Below are 24,230 nucleotides of genomic sequence, written 5' to 3' on the forward strand. Positions count from 1 at the left end.
TAATATTTTCTCCATGTACATTCTCCATGTACCATGTTTTACTGTTTTGATGCCTTCTTTTACCCACTAAACTTAATAAGCTGCTAAGCAGAGAGTACATACATCTGAATTAATGATGCTGTAGCTGAGAAACATCCAAAACATGGAAGGTAATCGCTGCTGAACAGCAGATTTGGGGAACACCATGAGTTAGCAAATTAGTTTACAGTACTCAATTCAATAAACACAGTCATGCCAAAAGAAAAACTGACTTCTTACAGTCTAAACAGACTGCGAGACAATAATGCATTTGGGACTTTTTATGATAAGGCAGTCTTTCCTAACAAATTCAGGATAAAATACCAGAAACCCTCCCAAAACTAATGAACTGCAGTTATCAAATTAAGTTTTCATAATCAAGCAAACTTACCCATGGTGAGAGACAAGAACTGAGCAGAAGAGCCGCAAAGAAAGCGAAGAACATCTTGTCAGCTCGACAGCTGAAAGTGGGATTCTGCAGGTCAGATAAATAATTGAGAGGATATGCTTTGCATTTTAAACCCTGTTACAGTATAAATTTCCCTCCCACGTGTTTCCCAGACACAACTGTCAACCCTGTTTGGGTGTCTGTTATCTGTTATCACATGAAACCACACCTTCCAGTCCTTAACTGATGTATATATCTACCTAGCCATCTTTTGTATGGGAAGGTATCCATCTTTTCCACCTGCTATAGAAACACCATAGAGAGCGTTCTGACCAGCTGTCTCACTGTGTGGTGTGGAGGCTGCAGCGCCTCAGACGTGAGAAGAATGATGAGAACAGCAGAGAGGATCATGGGGGCTCCTCGTCACTCCATTAAGGACATTCCATCCCAGCATTGCGTGTCCCCTCACACCCCCACCATGGACTGTTCTCCCTGCTTCCATCTGGAAGAGGCTTTGCGGCCTCCACTGAAGTTTCAGCAGGTTCTGCATAAGCTTTTTCCCTGCTGCCATCAAAATGATAAACTGTTAAACTCTAAACTGGACTGTGTCAAACTGGCAACATTATTTTGCACTACCAACATGGCTGAAACTTTTAGAATCCTTTTCAATAGGACACAACACAATATTCCACTGCACAATATTTATTTTGCATTGCACCGAACCTTTCCATATTAATACCATTTTGCACCATTATTTTTTAAACTGGTTTTCCTTTTCTCCTATATGTTCACACGATGATCACTGCTGCACTTTATAATAGTAATGTTCATTTCACTGTTGTAAGCAGTATGCAATGTAATTTCATTTTGCATACATTCGCTGTGTACAAAGTTAATAATAATTTGATGTGTTACAAAACACCAACCTTTCATGCAACAATGCACAAAAAATACAGTTGCAGTCCAGTTGCAGGGGAATATTTTTAATACAACAGTTGCCATTTACTTAAAGCTATCTTATCAGATGTGTTTTTATCAAGGAAAAAAGAAAAAAAATATTTCTTCTGTTTCCTGAATTAGATTTGCATACACGCAGTGAATTACATATCATTAAATAAACTGACCAACATGGTACCAAGCTGTAAAAGCCCATTGTTTTGTTTGCACATTAGGCTCAGGTTTTTCAATCACATGTATTTCTATAACGAAAACGCCACAATTTTATCACAACTTTCATATAAACAATTAGCATTAGTGTTTAAAAAGTTGTGGGCAAGGGCAAACTGTTTTTAGCACTTATTTTTAAATGTAATTTGTGGATATAAGAATGCATAAGAAAAAATAAGTAATGCTGTAACAGTAACCCCTGTTGTTTATGAAAGTTTGATGCTAAAACTTTGCAACTTTGGAGAGTACTGGATGAAAACACTTTCAATTAAAAATTTCAGACTAGTTTAAGTCTTTATGCCTCACAGATGTACAACTAGTAACATAAAAAATATAGGATCTAGTCTTATGTTAGGAAATCCCAACAAAATCCTTAGTTATCAGGCTGTAGAACCCTTCCTCCTCCTCTACCTGTTGAGGGATTGCCATCAAAGGGTCTCTCTATCTTTGAAATAATGCTGGAATTCACCTTTTTTTTGTCCCACCTCCTCCCAGCACCCACTCCTGATCTGGATGGGAATTGTATCCTGCTCAGATCACCAGACAAAAGTTCCATTGTCCATCTGATCTTATCTGTTGGATTCCTATCAGGACCTGTGCTCCGTGATCCTAAGCCCCCTACCCTACCCTATCCTCACTGTTGTTATCCTCACTGGTCGTTATCAGAAACTATAGGAACCTTCTTTTTTCAGAGATATTTGTATTCATCTTGAATTGCAGTGTTTCTCCCCTTGCAGTCACCCCTTCTCAGAGCAAAAGATGTTGCTGAAACCACATTCCTGCAATGCAGTCTTTAAAGTGAAGGGCACTCATGTGTTCTCCTTTGTTAAAGAGTAACCACTCAAAGCTTCCCTTCTGCTTCACAACTAAAACAAAAACAAATAAAGCAGAGAATTTGAAAACCCCTGCAAAAAATATGTACAGTTATAGAAAGTGGAGGCGACATATTGTAGTTATGTGCAAAAATGATTTATTAAAAAATGCCTTTTAAGCTAATATTTGAGCAAACTTGAATCATTATTGGTTTGCAGTTAAAAGGTTAATGAATTCTGCAGCTTTGGGGCAGCTATAATAAATGTACGCTAACCAGCGTCACCCTGGGGAAGTCCAGAGGATGGTGTTTGGCAGACCAAAGAGGCCTGATCGGTTCATAGTAAAAGGTCACATAGATCAGAAGGTGCAATACCATTAAACAAAAAAAAAAAACCTTTTTAGAGTAAAAGAAAGTCAGAAATGTTCTATTAAACAGTGAAAGGAATTAAGTGGTGTAGTTATATGTCTGTGTATGATAATCAACACTAGTAAATGTAGGGTGCATATGAGCTGATGAAATGCAGTAGAGGTTTGATAAAGGACATTACAGGCAATGGCATAAATATCGGTAAGCAGAGACAGAAGTTGCTTAGGGGCCCATGACCTCTTAGGGACCCCATCACTGACACCTGGTAGGCTCCCTATGTAATTATAGACTAGGATGTCTCTTTGCAGATGTAATGGTGTGAAAAATTCCTCTTAAACCCACCTGATCCTGAAGTGACTGACCGCACTGGACCATATTTATACGCCAACACATGCCAGATTTTAACATGATGGTGAGCCGTTTAAACACGGCACCAAAAGCAAAGCAGACAGTGGTACTTTTAATGACTATGTTAATAACTGTATATAGTTCATTATTTAGATGGTTGGTAAAAAATACACTCATATAATATGTTTCAAACCGCAATAAAGATCTTAAAAGAACGATGTATTTGAATATTTTATTTTTTACACTATGGTTTGGACTTATGGGTAACCCAGAGCATAGATTAAAACCATAACCGTTACTTTCAATGTGTTAGTGACGATGGATACCAAAAAGAGGTACTTAAGTAGCCTGCTAAAGCAGACTGAATGTGAGATTTAATGTGTAATTTAGTCTGGCCCCAATGAATGAGACATCGGAAGATTGTTGATGAGAACAACCCGTTGTCTTTCAAACCATGTCTGTGCCTATTGGCCAACGCTCTGACCAATGAGCGCAACTGACTGTTAACTAGGAAGCGTGACAGAAAGCCGGTGGGGGGGTGTAAACAAAAAGCCAGTTGGTAAAACGGTGAATACGTCCTTCTTAAAAATGAATGAGCGTAGAGCCTCTTCCTGCTCACGTTTCAATGAAAACCCCAAGTCTAACCCCTCCAAAACTGATTCCAAAGCTGAGTCAAACGAGAACTGTTCAATAGTTGCTGCCACCTTCCTTGTTGTGCTTTCTCCAGCATTGCGCAGCTTTGTCTTCACGCCCTCAAAACCCCGCCCGCTTTGCATTCAAAAATTCAAAACACATCTCTGCATTGTGATTGGCCAACCAGTTCTAGGGCCCGGGGCATTGATCGAGGCTAGACCACTCGCAGGCAGAAAATAATTTTGGCCGCTGGCGGGTGGGGCTAGTTTACTAGGCTAGTACCTAAGCGGATTCCAGAAAAGAAAAAGGAAAGAAGAGCTGCTGAAAGAACGGAAAAAAATTCCCACTAAAAACACGATCTTATAAGCATCTCCCTGACATGAGTTTTTGGTGGTGAGCTGTCACCAATGGTTCCAGGGTTCAAAGTGCGCAGTCATTTTTCCGCGTGAAATGTGTGATCATACACTACAGAGAATTGCATAATTGTTTCTTTTTGGCCGATTTATGGAACTGTCGCCGTATCCTGAACCTTTATCACAGATAATGTTGCTTACGGGCCTATTGTTGTGTCGTTACGCCATTGATTCCAGGGACACTTTCTCCTTTAATACATTCAAAGTAAATCAACTAGAACTAAAATATTAAGCCCTTGTTTTTGTACATCTATGTTTCACATTTTAAAAATGGTTTACTAATTAAGAACAACTTAATAATCAGTTCTATCTTCCAGATATTTCTACATAAACCTGTGAAAACATGCTGTAAAATCTACACTTTGAAAGAAAACAAGCATCTTATTAATGTACCATATTTTTTTATTCTAAATTTTCAGCTCATCCTATAATCAGAATTAGCTTTTAAATATATAAATATATATTTATATATTTGAGAGCGATGTCCTTAATCTAAGAGCATAGTGTCATATTTTGAGATGACTGGACCTGTATGATGTAATAATCTAAGGATGTGGCATACTGGAGTTTTATAACAGGCTTTGTCAACTGTGATTGGGGGCCGACTTATACAAGAAGCGAGCTCGGTTGGTAATCTATTCCATCTGTAACCCAAATTCTCTGGTCTGAGTAAGATTACAATTTATGTCAAAATCTGTTGTCATGTCTAATGCGTATTTGATACATATACATTAGACTTAGACTTCCTTTATAGTCATTGCACAAAAAGACACAAGGTGAATCTTGACAACGAAATGCAGATTACTTGGCTACCAGTGTAACAGAGCCAAGACCTTATTCCTGCACAATAAATATGTTTACTATCACTAAGAGCTAAGAGCTAGATATATATACAGTGTAAAGAAGCATATATATACAGTGTAAAGAAGTATATATATACAGTGTAAAGAAGTATATATATATATATATATATATATATATATATATATATATATATATATATATATATATATATATATATATATATATATATATATAGTCACCTCCTCTAAATAGATGACATCAAGCTGTATGCCAGGAGTGGGCGAGACATAGACTCACTGATCCACACTACCAGGATCTACAGCAACGATATTGGAATGTCATTCGGACAAGTGCGGTCGCATGGTCTCAAAGAGAGGGAAGATGATCAGAACCGAGGGGGTTGAACTACCAGAAGGCCACATTACAGATGTTCAGGACAGCTACAAATACCTTGGGGTGCCACAGGCTAACGGAAACCACAAGGAGATAGCAAGAAAGACTGCCACAGCTAAATACCTACAAAGAGTAAGGCAGGTCCTGAAAAGTCAGCTGAATGGGAAAAACAAGATCCAAGCCATCAACACATATGCCCTACCAGTCATCAGATACCCCGCTGGTATAATAAACTGGCCAAAAGAGGAGATAGAGGCTACTGACATCAAGACAAGAAAGCTCCTCACAATGCATGGAGGGTTCCACCCCAAATCCAGCACTCTGAGACTGTACACCAATTGTCAAGACCACTGTCCAGGATGAAACAACTAAGATCCAGGAGTACATCAGAAAGATGGCCCCCAAAGACAAATGGCTTGGCGAGTACCTCAGGCAGGAGAAAACCGAAAGTGAGGACAAGAAAGAGGAAGGAGAACCATCATGGAGGGACAAGCCGCTGCACGGCGTATACCACAGACAAATAGAAGAAGTGGCTGATATAAAAAATTCCTACCAGTGGCTGGAAAAGGCTGGACTGAAGGACAGCACAGAGGCACTAATCAAGGCAGCACAAGAACAGGCACTCAGTACAAGATCAATAGAGTCTACCACACCAGGCAGGACCCCCGATGCAGACTGTGCAAAGATGCCTCTGAAACAATACAGCACATAACAGCAGGGTGTAAAATGCAGGCAGGAAGTGCATACATGGAACGCCATGAGTATGGGCTGGAAGTCCCAAGGACAAAATGGAAGACACCTCCTAAGGTAGTTGAGAATGACCGAGCTAAGATCCTATGGGACTTCAAGATCCAGACTGACAAACAGGTGATGGCTAACCAACAAGACATTGTGTTGATCGACAAACAGCAGAAGAAGGCAGTAGTGATAGATGTGGCAATCCCAAGCGACAGCAACATCAAGAATAAAGAACATGAGAAGCTTGAGAAATACCAAGGGCTGAAAGAGGAGCTAGAAAAGATGTGGAAAGTAAGAGCAGCAGTGGTGCCAGTGGTAATTGGAGCGCTGGGGGGCTGTGACCCCCAAACTGGGAGAGTGGCTACAGCAGATTCCAGGTAAAACATCAGAGGTCTCTGTCCAGAAGAGCGCAGTCCTAGGAACAGCTAAGGTACTGCGCAGAACCCTCAAACTCCCAGGCCTCTGGTAGAGGACCCGAGCTTGAGGATGACACATACCACCCCATGAGGGGTGAGAAAACAGTTGTTATATATATATATATATATATATATATATATATATATATATATATATATATATATATATATATATATATATATATATATATATATATATATATATATGTGCTGTCAAAATTATCGCGTTAGTATCGCATTAATGCGAGGCCATTTTAATGCCGATAATTTTTTTAACGTGAGATTAACGCTATGTGGTTTTATGGTACAATTTTCCAAGTACATCCCGCTGCAGCCCACGGGAAGGCGGGGCTATTTTCCCCCAGTCTATGCATTTTCCATAGGCTTCGAGAGCGGAGCTCCTCAAGGAAAAAAGACGCTCATACACTGGGTAGCGCTAGTGCCTTTTCTTTAAGCCCCACCACCAACAAACAAGTTGAGTGTCTGGTAACTAGTAGCAACCTGAAATACGCTGAGAAAACAGATTACTGAGGTGAAATGGAATCTGCTACGGCACTCTTGCTGTCTGTACGCCACAGGTCGGTATCGTGTGTGTGTGTGTGGGTGGGTGTGTCTGTGTGTGTGTGGGTGGGTGGGTGTGTGTTCTCATTTTTGTTAAGAGGCTGAAAAGTAACTTTCTAGAGCATAGACTACCTCCATCTAGGGATGTCGGTCTATTGATTTTGATGTATTGATTGAAAATTGTTCATTATTATCTTGGTTAATTAACATCTAATGTTAACTGTACTACATTTTATAGCAGTAGGGTAAAATGCTTGTCTTTGTTCAAAAGACTGTATTAACTGTAAAGACTGTCTTTTACATCAGCCTGTTTTCAGGGCCTTTTTTTTTTGGCTACATATTTGTTATTTTTTGCTACATGCCTCCCCATCTTCTTGCCATATGTTTCTATGGCATAAATCAGTGTCTGTGACCTGTTTTCATTTTAAAAAAAGAACATTGGCACAAACCTAGCCTGTATGTATTTTTTGTATGTCATCGAGAGTATTTAAATGATTTTCAATCAGAAAAAAAATTTGCGATTAAAATGCGATTAATCGCGAGTTAACTCAGGCATTGATGCGATTAATCGCGATTAAAAAAATTTAAACGATTGACAGCACTAATATATATATATATATATATATATATATTGCACAGTTATTGCAAGAAGAAACATTAAGTTGAAGACAAAACTAAACTAAGGTGCGTGTATTGTCCATGTCCATGGGGGGTGGTTTTTAATGATGTTCAATTTAAAGAGTTTGACCTGGGGGATCTCTTCTCAGGAAAGAAGCGAGGAGAGAAAGCCTAAAGGTGTAAACACAGAGCTTTCCTTTACAATAGAAATAAAATATGACAAAATGTGTGCCTACCTAGATCAAACTGCTCCCTCAGTTGATAAGTTCCCTTTAAAGCTAACCTTTCTTTTTTTTTTTCAAATTCCTTTTTTTTATTTTGTAATTTAAATGTTTTGGTCAAAAACACAGACTTAGAAACCAAAAATACTCTCTTTTACTCTATTCAAGTTTTTAAACTGTATGACACACACATTGACCTCTGAAAGTTGCATGCATTATCAGCTATAAATTCAGAAGGAACAGGATACAGAGCCGACACAGTGACACAGCAATCAAGATTGTGCTACTTGATCAGTGATGAGCATCTTTGCAATAATTTTGTCAGGGAATCTTCCATTAAGTACTGTTTTACCATATCCTCTGTAAATTTAACAGAACCAAAGAAGCTGGATCAGTAAGAGTTGTGACTCGGATCATGACCTGTTGCTAGTGTGTTGAAATTTCTATGCATCTTGACAAAAAAAACCCCACATTAACAGAATCTTAAAACCCTTGGAATACAGTTTTGATAATTTTGTAAGCATTCTACAGGTTTTTCCTAGATGCATTCCTCCATCATGTCACCTCCAACCTTCTCATAGCTACAGATCACTTCCGATGCTGGTTGAGCTGTTAGTTCCTGCAACCACATCCTTCCATTGTGCTTCCCGCCAAACAATTAAGCAATGCTGTAGAAGTGACATCCAGCTGCTTACAGTAAATGTTCAATGTTAACCTGTGAACTGAATAACTCCAATATTCCTGATTCTTTTGTAAATGTAAAACATTATAAAGCACATTTATTCTATAAACTAGTCTTGCAAACATCTGCAGAAGCATTTGCGTGCGGTCTGGTGTAAATAGTGTTTTAGTAACAAGTTCTGGTTTACCAAATAATCAACACAGCAGTGGAATTATGCTGATATTACAAGCAGAGCATGTTTTCCAAAAATACTCTCTGCTCTTGTGTTACAACTTCAAGTGCCATTATTCAGCATTGCTGCAACCTGCAGCGTCTGCACTGACACACAAATACACACGAAGAGTTGCAAATTAGCTATTGACGCTACAGCAACAGGAAAAGTAAAATGAGTCCGCAAATAGACCTTGTATTTGAATATTTCAGCAAATGACAAGCATCTACTGTATTACTACATAAGACAAAACGTATGATGTTTTTCTTCTTGGTTGCGTAGTGTTTGTTTTCACCTCAGTGTGCTTTATCATTAAAGCCCACATGTATTTAAAAAAAAAAATTACTTAACCTGTTTTTTTTTCTGAAGATCTCTAACAAATGAAACAGAAACCTGTGCGTCTTATGTAAAAAATCTGTTTTGCAATTCAAGTGCTAAGTAAGCAATCAGATCACACACTTTCGATTTTCAAAAAAAACAGAAAACCCAGAGGGGAGAGTTGGAGTCAATAAAAAAAACATGGATATTATTTGAAATGATAATCTTTGTTAAACACTAACTGTTTCTGCCGCTTACCATCTCATTTCTTTTTTCCTCTAATCTAATACGAGTAAAAAAAAAAACTTTAAAATCCCAAAAGAAAGAATTAATACTTTTTAGTCAAAATATCTTTGGTAAAATGATGAATTACCACCTATATGAAGCTTGTATCCTGTTTAGGGGTAAAGGTTGATGAAAGTCACCAGATTATGTTTAATAAGCACTGAAGTTTTAGATTGCACATGATCCTTCTACTCAAAAAAGGTTCCTATCGTCTTTGGGGGAGAAACAGCCCACAGCATCACTTATGCCTGGGCTTATTTACTAGCTGGCATGAAGTATTTCTCCATATAAAGTCTTTATGTTTATACCAGGCCTCCTAAAAGGTTTAATGCCCAAATTCTAATCCATTGTAAACTAGTCGTGAATGACATGGATTCTCTTCCATTATCATTCTTTTTTTTTAAATCAGTTTTTTATGTTTTTTGATCTCACCTTTCCTTACTTCTTTTTTTTCCCTCATCAATCTTTTGTTTCTTGTGCCCTTGTTTTGTTTCCCTGGAACGGCTTCCTTATAGAGAAGATGGAAGTACCCGATCCCCTCTCCCTCCAATTCACTTTTCTCATTAGCACATCTGCACTGTGTATTTATCAAATATGGGTTGCTTCACCACATCTTGCTCTTGTGCAGTACTCGACTTTGGGTGTTTTTTTTTTTTTCCTTGCCTAGTTCTGGGCTCATGTTTTTCACTTCCTGCCTTGTAGCTCCTTCAGTTTTATGACGTTTTACTGCACTGACTAATTTCACTCATGTTTCTTTTAGACTAATGGCTTTTCTTTCAGATCTGCTTATTGAACATGCTGTTGCTTTTATAGAGCTAATCAGACTTAATACTGACCGGCTGTCCCTCAGCAGCAGTAATACCTGGCTGCCTTTACTGTAATTATTTGTAGAGCTGGACTTAGATCTCTGAAAGCTTGATTCTTCTTTTTTTTCCTTTTTTATTATTATTATTAATAATATTATCTTTTTCAAATAATTATAACCAGCTAATATATATTCAGTACTTCAGCACCTGAGAGACAATTGATGTGCATGTACCTAATAAGGCCTTATCATTAGAAAGATCAACTAGTAAGAACTAAGAGCTTAACCGATACATCTGACCACAACCTGGTCTACCACACCCATCTTCACCTATTATAAGAGGAAAGTTAGTTGTGCATAAAGAAAGGAAAGTTGCACAATCTGACTTTAACACAATGAGGCCCAAAGACTGATGTTTGTTCTTTGAAAGACAAAAAGAAAATCTATTTAGCCTTTGATGTTTTAAAAGACGCGTAAGGAGCACAGCATTACAGCAAGTTCGTTAAAAAAAATCTTTTTAACTTTTAAACTATCTTTCTCTTTAGCATACCTCAACCTCAGCCTGATTGGATGGGGAGAGCCATGTTTAAATCCAGTCACAAATTGCAATTAGATTTAGGTCTACACTTTGGAACATTTTAACCCATTAATGTACTTTGGAATAAATCACGGAGGTCCTTGGATTTTCTTTAGTGGTGCAAAACAAATTTATTGGTATCAGCTAAATGTGTTTACAATGACACTTATTGTAAGAAATGTTGGTGACAACAAAACAGGAAGAGTGGTTTTAGTTTATTCTGTTTTCTTTTTCCCTCCAGAAATAACACATTAAATTTGATCAAACTTGGAATAAATATCTTCCAGTTCAAAGTTTAAGATAGAATAAGATGAGATTTAAAAAAAAAAAATCAGATGAATGAATTAATCAAAGTTTAATTGTTGTTAATAGAACTTAACAACACCGCCAGGAAGACCAAAGTGCTTCACAGAAAGAAAAAAAATTTGTAAAAAAAACATATATCCTAAGCTTACCATGTGAACATTTAGACAGAAATGATGCACACAACAAAAACATATTTCCATGTTAAGCAGATCCAAACACAGAAATGGAAATAGTGGGAAGCGTAAGTCTGTTTACAGGGAAAGTGGTCACCATGGATTTGCTTTTTCACCAATCACCTTATTGTAAATATGTAAATATCTCTTCAGTAGTACAAGGCATCAGTGATCAGTTAATTCTAAACAGGGTAAATCATTTACATGTGTGTCCACATAGTGTCTGGTTCGGCACAGGCCTTTTTTAAGCATGAGTTGGAAAAGAGGATAAAGCATTTTCCAATCTAGTATTAATATGCTTGCCTGTTAAGGGTTATGAGTTCCAAGGTATACCAAAGAGAGGGAGCCAATAAAGCTTAAAGACTAGCCATGATGTACACCTACAACTCATGTCAGTTCAGAGACTATTATTTGTACAATGGGTAAAGACCTACAAAAGGATCCACCCATGCACAGTGACAGCATTTAGTATTTCCTTTTTGCACCATGTCTCCGCAAACCTCAAACATCATGCATTATCTCTTGACTTGACCTGATAAAGGAACACAAAGCAGCAACTGCTGTATGAGGAGGAAAGCCAACGTCAAAAATCCCCTCAACCACATCATCGTTGTGGTGAAACACAGTCTCAGCAGCTTATGCTGCGGGATACTTTTCTTTATCACATACATATATTAATCGCACATACATATATTAAATAAAATGCTTAAAGTACAGACCTAAACCCAAAGCATCTGGGCTTCTCTACTATACTAGTACTACAGTAAGTGCGCCATACTTTGGATATTTTCTTTTGTAACAAAGTACCTTCATTTTTGTTTCACTTCACAATTATTATCACATAAAAACCCCTAAAGGATAAATTAAGTTTTTAACTCTACCATGGACAAATGCAAAAACAAGGGCTATGAATATTCCCTGTCATCTAAAGTTAAGAATATATCATTTTGAAAATAAAAAATAAATTTTGTAAAGAGAACAGAGACCCTAAAGTTCTTAAAGATTAGCTCAGCTTTCAGGATCATAAACTTAGTCACTTCTTGCTCCAAATATACCATCAAGGGGCTGAAAAAATGTCAACCTCAGGGCCTTAAAATTCTGTCTTAACAAACCAATAGTCTACATGAAAAGAAGTTCAATATATATCAGGGGTGTTGGGTAGATTACCCAGAAATTCCTCTCAAGATATCATATAACATCTGACTTAATATAAAGGAAAATTGTGATTAGACCAACAATATAAAAATGTAAAAGTATACAGAAGTCTCCCTTTCATCATAAACTGTAGTTTTTGCAGAATCTAATTTTTTCTCAAAAGGTTAGTCAAATGTAAATGAGCAAAATGTCCCTAAGCCAGCTTTATATGGGGGAAAACACTTTGTAGAAGATATAAAATATGCTGCACACTTTCTGATCCTATGTTGTTTACCAGCAGGAGGAAAAGATAGCTTCAATTACAATTATCTTTTTTACACAGATTCGTTGGACCTATCCCTAAATTAGTATCTCAACAGCATTTTGCAACATAACCTTCATTTAAAAAGGTGTTCTTTTATGTCGTGCGAAAAATGCCTTTCCACCCATTGCTTTCTGCTTGAGAGAAAATGCGCTTTGAATGTGTTGTTCTAAAGGGCGTTACCCAACGCAAACAGGAGAGACGACGAAACCTGGGCAACAGCACATTATCATTCCACTAGATTATGGGTTGTTTTAGACTTAGACAGATTTTATTTTGAAAAATACATTTTGTTAAGTACAGGTTTCTAGACTATTTCATTTTTTAAGACCATGTCTTTGGTGACTGTAAATTTATTTTATTTGTATTTAATTTGTGAAGCACTTTGTGAACTCTATGTCTGTGAAAGGTGCTATATAAATAAACATGACTTACTATAACCATGGAGAAAATACATGATCTTCTTTGGATTTCGTCCATTTATAAAAACAAAAAAATGTCTGACATGTTTAATGATTCCTGGAACAGGAAGAGGATTAGGTGACGTGTATGGTTTGCATTTAGATGCTTGAGAAAGACACCAGTAAAGGCAAACTGTGGGTGAGATCAGAACTTTAAACAGGAAGCTTACGAGGCTTCCGCTTTGTGCTGTATTTAGCCAAAATACAAGAGCAAAACTATTGCTGAACATCAATGATATCATACATTATTACCATATCATACTTGCTCAAGGGTGGATAGACAGAGACTTCATTTCAAACCAATTCTTATCGAGTTTTATATCATTATAGTGGTATTAAAACAAAGGGTAATGCTGCATAAGTGGAAAAAGATTCCATCGAATTAACAGCTACTGTTCATTCATACCTGCCACAGAGCATTATTGTGTGCTCCGAAAAAGCAGAAGCCTTATTTGTTTGCTGCTTCATACATGTTATCAAACACATATTTGCATTCTGAAAATAACACGTTTCCCAGGAAGTAAATTATACAGGTTTTGTGTTTTTACTTACATATCAACATGGTTAGAAAGTTAATAGAAAACCCAAAGATGCTTATCATAGTTATTCTTCAGTGGAAATCAATGGAGGAAGTGCATTTTAATGTTAAATCGTTGCTGGATTTAAATGGTCTAACAGCAGTGTGACATTAGGCCTGTCTTCAGTTTGAAAATTAAACTGAAATGACTTTTACTACCAGTCTTCCTCATCTCTCAACCATATTTCCTGTCAATTCTCATTGGAAAATAAAGGCCACTAATGCCAAAAAGACAAAACTTTGAAATTTCCATCCATTTTCTGACACGCTTATCCCAAGTGGGGTCGCAAAGGGTGCTGGTGCCCATCTCCTGCTGTCTACGGGCGAGAGGTGGGTTACAACCAAGACAGGTAGCCAGTCCATCACAAGGCAACACAGAGACAAACAGGACAAACAACCATTCACGCACACTCACACCTAAGGAGAATTTAAGCTAACAGTCATGTTTGAACTGTGGGAGGAAGCCGGAGTACCCGGAGAGAACCGAAGCATCCTCAGGGATAACATGCAAACTCCATGCAGAAAGACCCTGGGCCAGGAATCGAACCAAGGCAGCAGTGCTATCCATTGCGCCACTGAGCAGCCAACTTGGAAATTGTTTTTCTGCCTAAAAAAACTAAAATTACTCATAAAGAAGAGATATAGTTTCTCATCAGCCACATAGAAATAAACTCTAAAGAGTAAATAAAAGCTTTGATACTTTAATTATGAAGCAGTTTAGAAAGAATCACATTATTTTTAACAGGAAGTGATGCAACATAAATCCCCTTTGTCACCTCTTATTAAAGACCAGTCTGGTTTTTACATGTTAAACTTCATTTATTATCATCATAAAACATCTGTAATTTGTGAACTTCTCATAATACTTCCTATATGGACATAAGATACGAAGTTGTTAAAGTCTGAGTGGTTTTACAAAGTGCTCCTCAAACAGCTGAAGTCTGCTCCCTTCTGGGCATTCCTGCCTCATTCCTGCTCTCCTGTGAGTTATGGAAGTCACTGATGGATGGGAAGCCAACCCTCTGCTCCACCCACTGAGCAACACACAGGAGCTTCTTGTCTTCCAGAGCGGGGCCGATGAGCTGTAAGCCAATGGGAAGACCTCGTTGTGATAAGGCGGTCGGCACAGTGACTGCAGGGAGGCCTGTATTTAAACAGATGGAGAACTGTATCAAGTCCCATTCAATTTCACAATTTGCCTGTTGTGTATTAAATGCCTTTCAAAAAAAAAATGATATTTATGGATATTATTATTGTAGAATAACTAGAGTTCAGGCGGATGCAACAGGTAGGACCTGAACAACGGCTTTGGAGTCTTATAGCCGACTTGCTGTTAAACTCGGACCAGTGAGCCACTGTACACCTGAACAAGTTCTTATCTGAAATATTATTTTGCTGCTTTGTGAATGTATATTTATCCTGCTGGAGAGTGAACCTCTGCTTCCATCTTGTCTTTTAAAGCTTCTAACTCCTGGAGTTTTGGCCTAGTGGTTAGGGCAGTGCGTTTGTGCTCTGAGAAGGTTGCAAGTACCTGGTTCGATCCCCACAACCTTCAATCTGGGTCCCTGAGGAAGACCCTTAACCCCTGATTGCTCCCCAGGCGTCGTACAGTATCAGCCCACTACTCCCCAAGGGGATGGTTTAAATGCAGAGGTGAATTTTTCCATTGTGAGATCAATAAAGTGATTTTTTTATTATCAATTATTAACAGGTTTGTTTCCAGGATGTTCATATACTTAAATTAATCCATCTTTCTCAGTCTTGTTTTCATGTTCCATGCTGCAAAGTTTTTATGGCTACAAACACTTTCACTAAAACTCTTTCCTCCGTTTCCTCAGTTTGAAATATAGGAGGCGTTAAACCGTCCCACACTTCCTGCTCATGCAGCCATTTTGGCGGTTGGGGTTTTGGGTTCGGGGGTGGATGACTCCATACCTGCCATGTTTGCAGGTTGGGTGAAGACATCTTCCTGTGCGCTGCGTGTACGGTTGTCTTCCTGTGTGAAATCATGGTAACGGGCTGCGTCAGTCAGAGTGGTGGGAGTCAGCAGCACGTCAATCCCTGAGTTGAAAATTTGCCGGAAATCCTCCGTGATCAGTCGGCGGACCTTTTGGGCCTTCACAAAGTAGTGCTGGTAGTTCCTAGAAGGTGTGACAAGTCCGTTGCTATTTTAACCCATTGATAGCAGAACACTGTAAATAACAGGAAGGCTGTGGAGTCAAATCAAAACAGAAAACTGAGAACAGTCTGCCCTCTTACTGTTTCAGCAGGAAGTAGTTTCCAGAAAGAATCCTCCCTCTGACTACGTCGTTGAAGCCCTCGTGTCGGGTTGAAGCATACATAACCTCTGTAGAGCTCTCCATCTCACTCCTGTGGCCTGGTGGAGGAATAAAACAAAGAACAACCTTTACCCCCATTACACGGTGTGCCTGTAGAGTTTGGATGTAAACTCAGGTCACATCTTTTTCCAAACAGCTCAGTTTGTACCATATTCCAGCCCATCAAATCGGGCCATGTTTGACACCACCTCAGCGTGGCAAAGGACGTGGTAGCAGACGATGGAGTGCTGGGTGTGTGGGAGGGAAACCTGCTCCACCCGAGCTCCTGCTCGCTCAAACAAATCTGCAACACGACTCCACTGAGCCAGGGTCTCCTCACACAGGCCAGGGGCATGGTACTCCTGAAAGACGATGGTAAATTAGATTAGATTAGATCAGATGAGCTTTATTGATCTCACAGCGGAGAAATTCACTGGTCACATAGTGGCATAGTGATTAAAGAAGAAGGTGCAAACAAGGAGGAAAAAGGTGCATTTAGAATAAACAATATATATACACAGTATATCAAGGTAATGACTGAAGTCAGAGTTCGTATCGGTTCCTCAAACGTAAACAATTTCTGACTCAAGTTTTCAATTACATCATTGTAATAAGGGGAATTACAGGCTTTAAATACGGTTGAGAACATTTACATCACCTCCCTTTAAAGCTAATGATAAATTCACACTAGTAATTTTAAACAAACACAAAACTGATAAAGTAAAAAAAAAACAAAAAAGGTACTAAAAATACAAAATATCCCAGAAAAATTAGAGTACCTTACTCATTGACCATAAACAAACATAAATATATATATATTTATATATATTGCCTTACTAAAGTATCCAGACCCTTTGAACTTTTTGACCTTTTGCCACATTTCAGGCTTCAAGCATAAAGATGTGGGACGGATATGATATCAACACAGATCCACTTGATATCAGGTCTGTAGTGATGATGGGCCGGATATGGAATTGAACAAACAACCCTCTGGTTGTTGCTCCGGCTTTCAGTGTTGTTGTGTCCTTGGACAAGACACTTTACCTGCATTGCCTACTGATTGTGGTCAGAGGGACTGGTTTCGCCAGCGTAAGGCAGCCTCCTTTCTGTAGTGTAAAGCGCTTTGGTCAAGTCCTCTGACTTGTAAAAGCGCTATATAAGTACAGGTCATTTATCATACATATAAAATTGTAATTTATAGACAGGAATCAACAACTGGGAAACAATGATGGTTTAGCAAAGTGTATTGGAATTTTGAACTTATAAACAAATAAAAAACTGAATATTTAGGTTTCAGTCCCCTTGAGTTTATACTTTATAGCATCACCTTTGCTGCAATTACAGCTGCAGGTCGCTTGAAGCATGTCTTTATCAGTTTTGCACATAGAGAAACTGACATTTTGGCCCATTCTTCCTTGCAAAACAGCTGGAGCTCAGTGAGGTTGGATGGAGAGTTTGTGAATAGCAGTTTTCAGTTCTTTCCACAGATTTTGGATTAGATTCAGGTCTGGACTTTGACTAGGCCATTCTAACACCTGGATATGTTTATTTGTAAACTATTCCATTTTAGATTTTGCTTTATGTTTTGGATCACTGTCTTGTTAGAAGATAAATCTCCATCCCAGTCTCAGCTCTTTTGCAGACTCCAACAGGTTTTCTTCCAGAATAGTCCTGTTTTGGCTCCATCCATCTTCCCATTAGTTTCATCTGACTGGAGCACCTTCTTCCACATGTTTCCTGTGTCTCCCAGGTGGCTTGTGGAAAGCTTTAAACTGGACTTTTTATGGTTATCTTTAAGGAATGGCTTTCTTGCCTAAAGGACAGATTTGTGCAGCATATGACTGATTGTTGTCCTATGGACAGACTCTCCCACCTCAGCTGTAGATCTGTGCAGTTCATCCAGACTGATCATGGGCCTCTTGGCTGCATCTCTGATCAGTCTTCTCCTTTTTTAAGCTTAAAGTTTAAAGGGACGTCTTTGTAGATTTGCAGTAGTCTGATACTCCTTCCATTTCAATAATATCTCTTACACAGTGCTCCTTTGGATGTTTAAAGCTTGGGAAATATGTTTGTATCCAAATCTGACCTGCCTGGTGTGTTCACGGCTCTCCAAGATGCTCTCTGCACTGTAAGCAGTCCTCTGAGATGATCACAAAGGAGGTGCATTTATATGGACTTAAAGGAATAGTACACCCAAAACATGATTAGCCTTCATTTTCTACTCACCCCCATGCTGAACAACACTCTGGAGTACTTTTTTGATATCTCAAATGCATCTGGAGATCTGGGAGGCTTGTTGCTGTCTGCTGACATTCAAATAATGGAGGTCTATGGTGCCCGAGGCAGAAAGGTCCATAAAAGTCCACAAAAAACGTGTCAATATTCCTCCATACTGCTCGTCCAATGTATTCCAAGTGTCCTGAGTGGGTAGCATCCAGAATTTACTCGAAACGAAGTCATTTAGAATGTTTTTAGAACATAAACAGTAGTGTATAGGATTTCCTGAAAGCGCGCACATGCGCGATCACGACGCTACGGAAGCCGGCAGACCAAACCAGATGAAAGTGCGCATTCAGCGTCTGGTCTGCCGATAATGCAAGCGTAGAAGAAGAAATGTGCCATTTACCTGTGCAAAGAAAGAAACAACGAAAGAAAAATGTCTGAGGACTTCAGTGTTGAGGAAGAGCATGAGTTCTTTGCCGAGCTGAATGCGCTGGTTTGGTCTGCCGGCTTCCGTAGGCTCGTGAACGCGCATGTGCGCGCTTTCAGGAAATCCTATACACTACTGTTTATGCTCTAAAAACATTCTACATGACTTCGTTTCGAGTAAATTCTGGATGCTACCCACTCAGGAAACTTGGAATACATTGCACGAGCAGTATGGAGGAATATTGACACGTTTTTGTGGACTTTTATGGACCTTTCTGCCTCGGGCGCTGGGCACTTCCATTATTTGAATGTCAGCAGACAGCAAGAAGCCTCCCAGATCTCCAGATGCATTTGAGATATCAAAAAAGTACTCCAGAGTGTTGTTCAGCATGGGGGCGAGTAGAAAATGAAGGCTAATCATGTTTTGGGTGTACTATTCCTTTAATGAAACACAGGTGGATTCTATTTATCATCAGTCACTTAGGTCAACATTGGATCATTCAAAGATTCTCTCTGAACATCTGGAAAGAGTTTGCTGCACTGAATGTAAAGGAACCGATTAATAATCATGCCCTGCTATTCATTTTTCCATCTTTTAAAAATGTTTTAAAGTCCAATAAGTTTTGCTCCACTTTATGATTTTGTCCCTCTTGATGTTGACTCTTCACAAACAATTACAATTTTATATCTTAATGTTTGAAGCATAAAATGTGGCAAAAGGTTGAAAAGTTAAGGAACTGATTGATGAATCAATTATTTTGATGAATAAACCTTTATGGTAAATCACTTGACTCTTTTTTTTTTCTCAACCAAACTCTGTGCTACAACGTTGATGCAGAAAGGATGAACTGATTTAATGAACAAAAAAACAAATAAGCATTTTTTTTTCCAGTAATCAACACTATGATGATCATAACTGTCCATCTATGAGTTTTTTCCTACCTTCCAAACACTTTTTTCAGAATTTTCTTTCCAATATACAATCCAAAATAATGCACCACTATTGTTTACATATTTGGCCCTCTGAGTTGTTCCCGTGCTCCTACTGGTAAAAGTAGCTCTGCTCTAAAAGAGATCTGCTTGATATCAGGTCTGCAGTGGTGATAAGTAGATAAAAGCTTCCTACCCAGAGCAGCTGAGGGAGATAGCAAAGGGAAACGGGTACATCAACTCACCTTGGGGATGCCAACACGGAGGTTCCTGACATCAAAGTATTCAGGAAGCTCTGTTAGTGCTGATGGAGCAGGAACTGTGGTTGAGTCTCGAACATCAATGCCTTGAAGGACACCTATATGACATGGAAACACAATTTTAGGTTTCATCTGCTTTATTTTAGTCCTGCTATAGATATATTAGGGATTTTGTTTGGTGTTCTTAGCTAACGTTACTATCATACCAGCTGTTTTTTTTTCTTATGAATAATCTGTAATCATTAATTACACACTCAAGTTGTTGGAGCAATCATTAGCAATTTTATTGATTTACGTTAATTATGTTAAATCATCTTAAAAAAAAACATTGCTCTAAAATCAATATGGACACAAAAGGGCTGAGCTAAATTCTGTTTGATACAGAGATGGCAAAAGTACTCACTTTCCATACTTGAGTAAAAGTACAGATACTTGTGTTAAAAAATACTCTGGTAAAAGTGGAAGTACTGATTAAACTTCTTTACTCAAGTAAAAGTAACAAAGTACAGGCTTGTAAATTTACTTAAAGTATAAAAGTAAAAGTAGAAACCACTTTTTTCATGCCATTGCCTGCATTTTAAATGGATGTCTGCCAATAGGACTACATCTCCGTTGTGTTCATTTTCAATCATCTCGTCGTCCATACTACTATGCTAACGCCACCGCCACCAAGCTGCAATGATTTGCCGCAAATAAATACCGCCGAATCTGTCGATTCATCTTGTAGTGGTGCGTCAAATGCAACGTAGATTCCCATCCAATTAGATTGAATTTGGTATTGATGACGTGAAAAATAATAACGGTAACTCCATTGAAATGATTCAAAACTAAAGTAACGAAAGAACCAATTTTTTAAAATGTAAGGAGTAGAAAGTACAGATATTTGTGTAAAATTGTAAGGAGTAGAAGTAAAAAGTCGCCATAAAAATAAGTAGTAAAGTAAAGTAAAAATATCAGAAAAATCTACTTGAGTACAGTAACGAAGTATTTGTACTTCGTTACTTCCCATCTCTGGTTTGATAGCTAGCTAATTAAAAAAGCAAAAAACACAGAGCATGAGTATAATTAGCTTATGGACAAATCTTTAATTAATACTCTTAATAATATGGTTTTGATGACTTTAAGCAAACAAAAGACATATAAAAATGATTGAAAGACTAAAGTTTGAAATTCGAATGGGCATATTAATACAGGATGGTGAAACAACGCCCTGAAAACAAACACATGGGGACAAAAAGAGTAATAGTGGCAGTTGAGAATAAAATAGGATAAGTAATGAAACTGGACTAATTCTGACTCTTTTAAAGCAGCCTGAGACGGAAAAGAATGAAGAGTCTGAAGATTTTACCTAAATTAGCTGAAAAATAATAATAATAATGGAAAATCTGACACAGCAGAAATATTTGGCTCCATGCTGGAAGTGGTTGCAAACTGCAGACTGAAGTGAACTCTTATCTAATTTATGGTCTGTCAGTGAATTGCTAACTGATGGATTTTTAGTCTTGCGATAGTGACAAAAGTTGGTCATTTCTCAACTCTTGTATTGTGTTACAAACCGCTTATCCATGTGTACATGTACAAGCTCCAAATTTCACATGCACTAATTTTACTAGTCAATTGGCTGGAGGAGAGGAAGAACTGATCACTGCTTCTCCATGTTTTGTTCTAGTTCTGGGTATGCAGATGAGATTCAGGCCAGAAGTCTGGGCCGTAGATATACTGAAAAGTATGTGGTGCATTTTAGAGCTAAACCATTCAGTGATTATAGAATAACGGAAGTATTTTAAAGTCTGTTCTCTCAGAGACGGTGAGCCAGTGAAACGATTTTAGAAATGGGGCAATGCACTTCACTTTTTTCGTTTTGGTCAGGATGTGTGCAGCAGCATTCTGGATGAGCTGCAGCTGTCAGATCCTCTTTTATTCAGCCCTGTGAAGGCATTGTTGCAGTTATCAATTCTATTAATGATAAATGGATTAATTGGTTTGTCAAGATCCAGTGGAGACATCAGTCCTGTTCTCTAGACAAAGGCCGACTTTGTTACTGCCTTTATGTGCCCCTGAAGGTTCCGGTCTGAGTCCATCACTACATTTAGAGCCGAATTAGTGGTTTCCAGCTGTATTAAATGGAGCTGTGTGAAAACTTTTGAATACCTTTCTTTAGGTCCAAAGTTTACTACTTTAGTCTTCTGGTGTACACATTTAAGTAGCCTAGATGCTAAAGCTCACAGGAAGTGGTAGAAAGTAGGTTAAAAGGAAGTACATTTTTTTTTTATATTCTACGATAATATTTCAGTGAAGTGTTCATAACTTCCTGAAGCCCTAGTACGAATCAATGAATTTTTATACAAATTTTATACAATGAAATTACAAAAAGAAATGTTTCTGACCCAGAGCAATCGCAGCATCATTGACACTGCGTGTCATAATTCCAGGAACATCCATGGAATTGACCAGGGGAATGAGACCATGCCTTGACACAAGGCCGTAAGTGGGCTTCAGGGCAACAACACCACACAGCGCTCCGGGATTACGGGTTGAACCACCTGTGTCTGAACCCAAAGCCCTGCAAACAGATGTGCAAAAAGTGTAAATATTTGACTTTTTCTCCTTGGTTAGCTTCGCTGTGTTTTTCCTCACAGGTAGCTTGTGAGCGAGGCGACAGCTGCAGCGCTTCCCCCTGAGCTTCCTCCGGTGATGACCCAGTCTGAGTCGGGAGCTGCCCCCGTCTGTGTTCTATACGAAGCTGCGTAGCTCCACGGGTTCCTGACTGGGCCAAATGCTCCGTCTGTACTGCCTGCACTGAGAGGAGAACAAACACACTCATAGTGTTTGGTACAAAAACAAAACCAGCTGTTTTTAAAATCAATTCGATTTACAGACTTAGCCTTGGAAGTAAACAACCTACCCCATCGCAAACTCATCCATGTTAGTCTTTCCCATTAGAATGGCCCCTTGGTCAAGAAGCTTTTGCACAACTGTAGCGTTGTAAGGTGGAGAATAGCCTGTATAAAAGCGTGATATTTTTCTCATACATTGTTAGACACTAAATATATTTTAAACCAAACATCTTATCCTTTTACCTTTCAGCATCTTAGAGGCACATGTCGTCCGGATATTTTTAGTACAGAAATTGTCCTTGACTGCAAAAGGGATCCCATCCAATGGACCTCTGGAGACACCTTAAAATAAAAGACTTTCAAACATCAAAACTGTAGTTTATTCCCCTTAGAACAGCCTGAGATAAACACTAAACGTATCCAAACCTTGACGCAGCCTCGCCTCAGACTGTTGAGCCAGTTTCAGGGATAGCTCCTCGGTAACGGTGATGTAAGCATTCAGATGCTGGGTTTTCTTGATGCGATTCAAACACTTCTTACAGAGCTCAGTAGGTGAGATTTTTCCCTCCCTGAAAGCCACAGACACCTGAAAAAAAGAAAACATTTATACTTTATACTGTGGAGTAGCATTTCTCTTCTTTTCCACTAAGACACCCGAGGATTTCTGTTACACAGTGAACAATGGAAACTCATCCAATCAAGCTCCCAGCTTTCATAGCTGAGTACCTGTCTTTCCCAATCACTTCAACATTTAAATAACATGCCTAATAGTTAATTCTAGTGCCCCTAAGAGTAGCCAGGTCTTGAGAAAGTAGTCAGCAATAGAGCAAAAATGATAAATTCAATTATTTGACCAGGTAAGCAAATACTTCTCTCTAAGAAACACCAATTTTTTATTTCTAGGAATCATTTCAAGGCCAAACCATTTTTGTATTCTAGTTTTACACCAAAGCTGTCCATAATTAGAATTATAGTTCTGGTAATGGCGCATCTGTCATCACACAGCCACCACCATGCCTGACAGCAGCTGTGAGCTGTCTAAGCTGTTAAAGCTAGCATTCAGTTAATTTTTTCTATTACAACATCTTTTTATTTAAGAACACAGTTTAACCCCTGTAATAATTAACCAACTTTCATGTTTTATTATATTCAATTCCAATCAAATCCAGAAGGCGTCCCTTTGCGTCTTCCTTATATTTAGTATACATCTTGTTGTTTTAGATACTACAATATTGAACTAATATTGATATTCGAATATCTTACAGACCACGACATTTAATAATGTTGATCTTAGATTAAACAGAAACCGCCAAGTGGTCACACTAACCTCTTTTAAAGTCAGACCGAGCATGTTTGTTGCTTTTCTCTGGTCACCCTTCAAATGAACAACATTTCCACAGTTGTGTTACATCAGGGAGCCGCCATGTTTGCGTCTCCTGTCAACGTCTAACAGCGCTGTATGTGATTGGCGGGCTCCTGAACAAGCA

The 24,230-nt window shown here is 38.5% G+C and overlaps 1 protein-coding gene across 1 annotated transcript; it reads right to left on the minus strand.

Annotated features, from left to right (window-relative positions):
- Positions 1 to 14,430: 14,430 nt before the first annotated feature.
- Positions 14,431 to 24,222, minus strand: qrsl1 (glutaminyl-tRNA amidotransferase subunit QRSL1). The gene is made up of 11 exons (XM_038292753.1): positions 24,071 to 24,222; positions 23,170 to 23,329; positions 22,987 to 23,085; positions 22,812 to 22,908; positions 22,544 to 22,705; positions 22,294 to 22,469; positions 19,892 to 20,004; positions 16,237 to 16,429; positions 16,009 to 16,126; positions 15,685 to 15,890; positions 14,431 to 14,893 (listed from the first exon to the last, which is right to left on the minus strand). The coding sequence occupies exons 1-11, from the start codon at positions 24,092 to 24,094 to the stop codon at positions 14,676 to 14,678; spliced, it is 1,566 nt and encodes a 521-aa protein (XP_038148681.1). The 5' UTR covers positions 24,095 to 24,222; the 3' UTR covers positions 14,431 to 14,675.
- Between the last annotated feature and the right edge of the window lie 8 nt (positions 24,223 to 24,230).

The sequence above is a fragment of the Cyprinodon tularosa genome, unplaced genomic scaffold, assembly GCF_016077235.1.
Source record: "Cyprinodon tularosa strain WSP-4 unplaced genomic scaffold, ASM1607723v1 ctg316, whole genome shotgun sequence".
In the NCBI taxonomy this organism is placed as follows: domain Eukaryota; kingdom Metazoa; phylum Chordata; class Actinopteri; order Cyprinodontiformes; family Cyprinodontidae; genus Cyprinodon; species Cyprinodon tularosa.

What these genes read in the sequence shown, in the direction of transcription:
- qrsl1 (XM_038292753.1), bottom strand. Translation starts at nt 24,094, where the DNA reads ATGCTCGGTCTGACTTTAAAAGAG. An exon ending in TGAGGCGAGGCTGCGTCAAG is followed by an intron (nt 23,086 to 23,169) that starts GTTTGGATACGT and finishes TTTTATTTTAAG; the next exon opens with GTGTCTCCAGAGGTCCATTG. An exon ending in ATTTGATGGGCTGGAATATG is followed by an intron (nt 16,127 to 16,236) that starts GTACAAACTGAG and finishes TTCCTCCACCAG; the next exon opens with GCCACAGGAGTGAGATGGAG.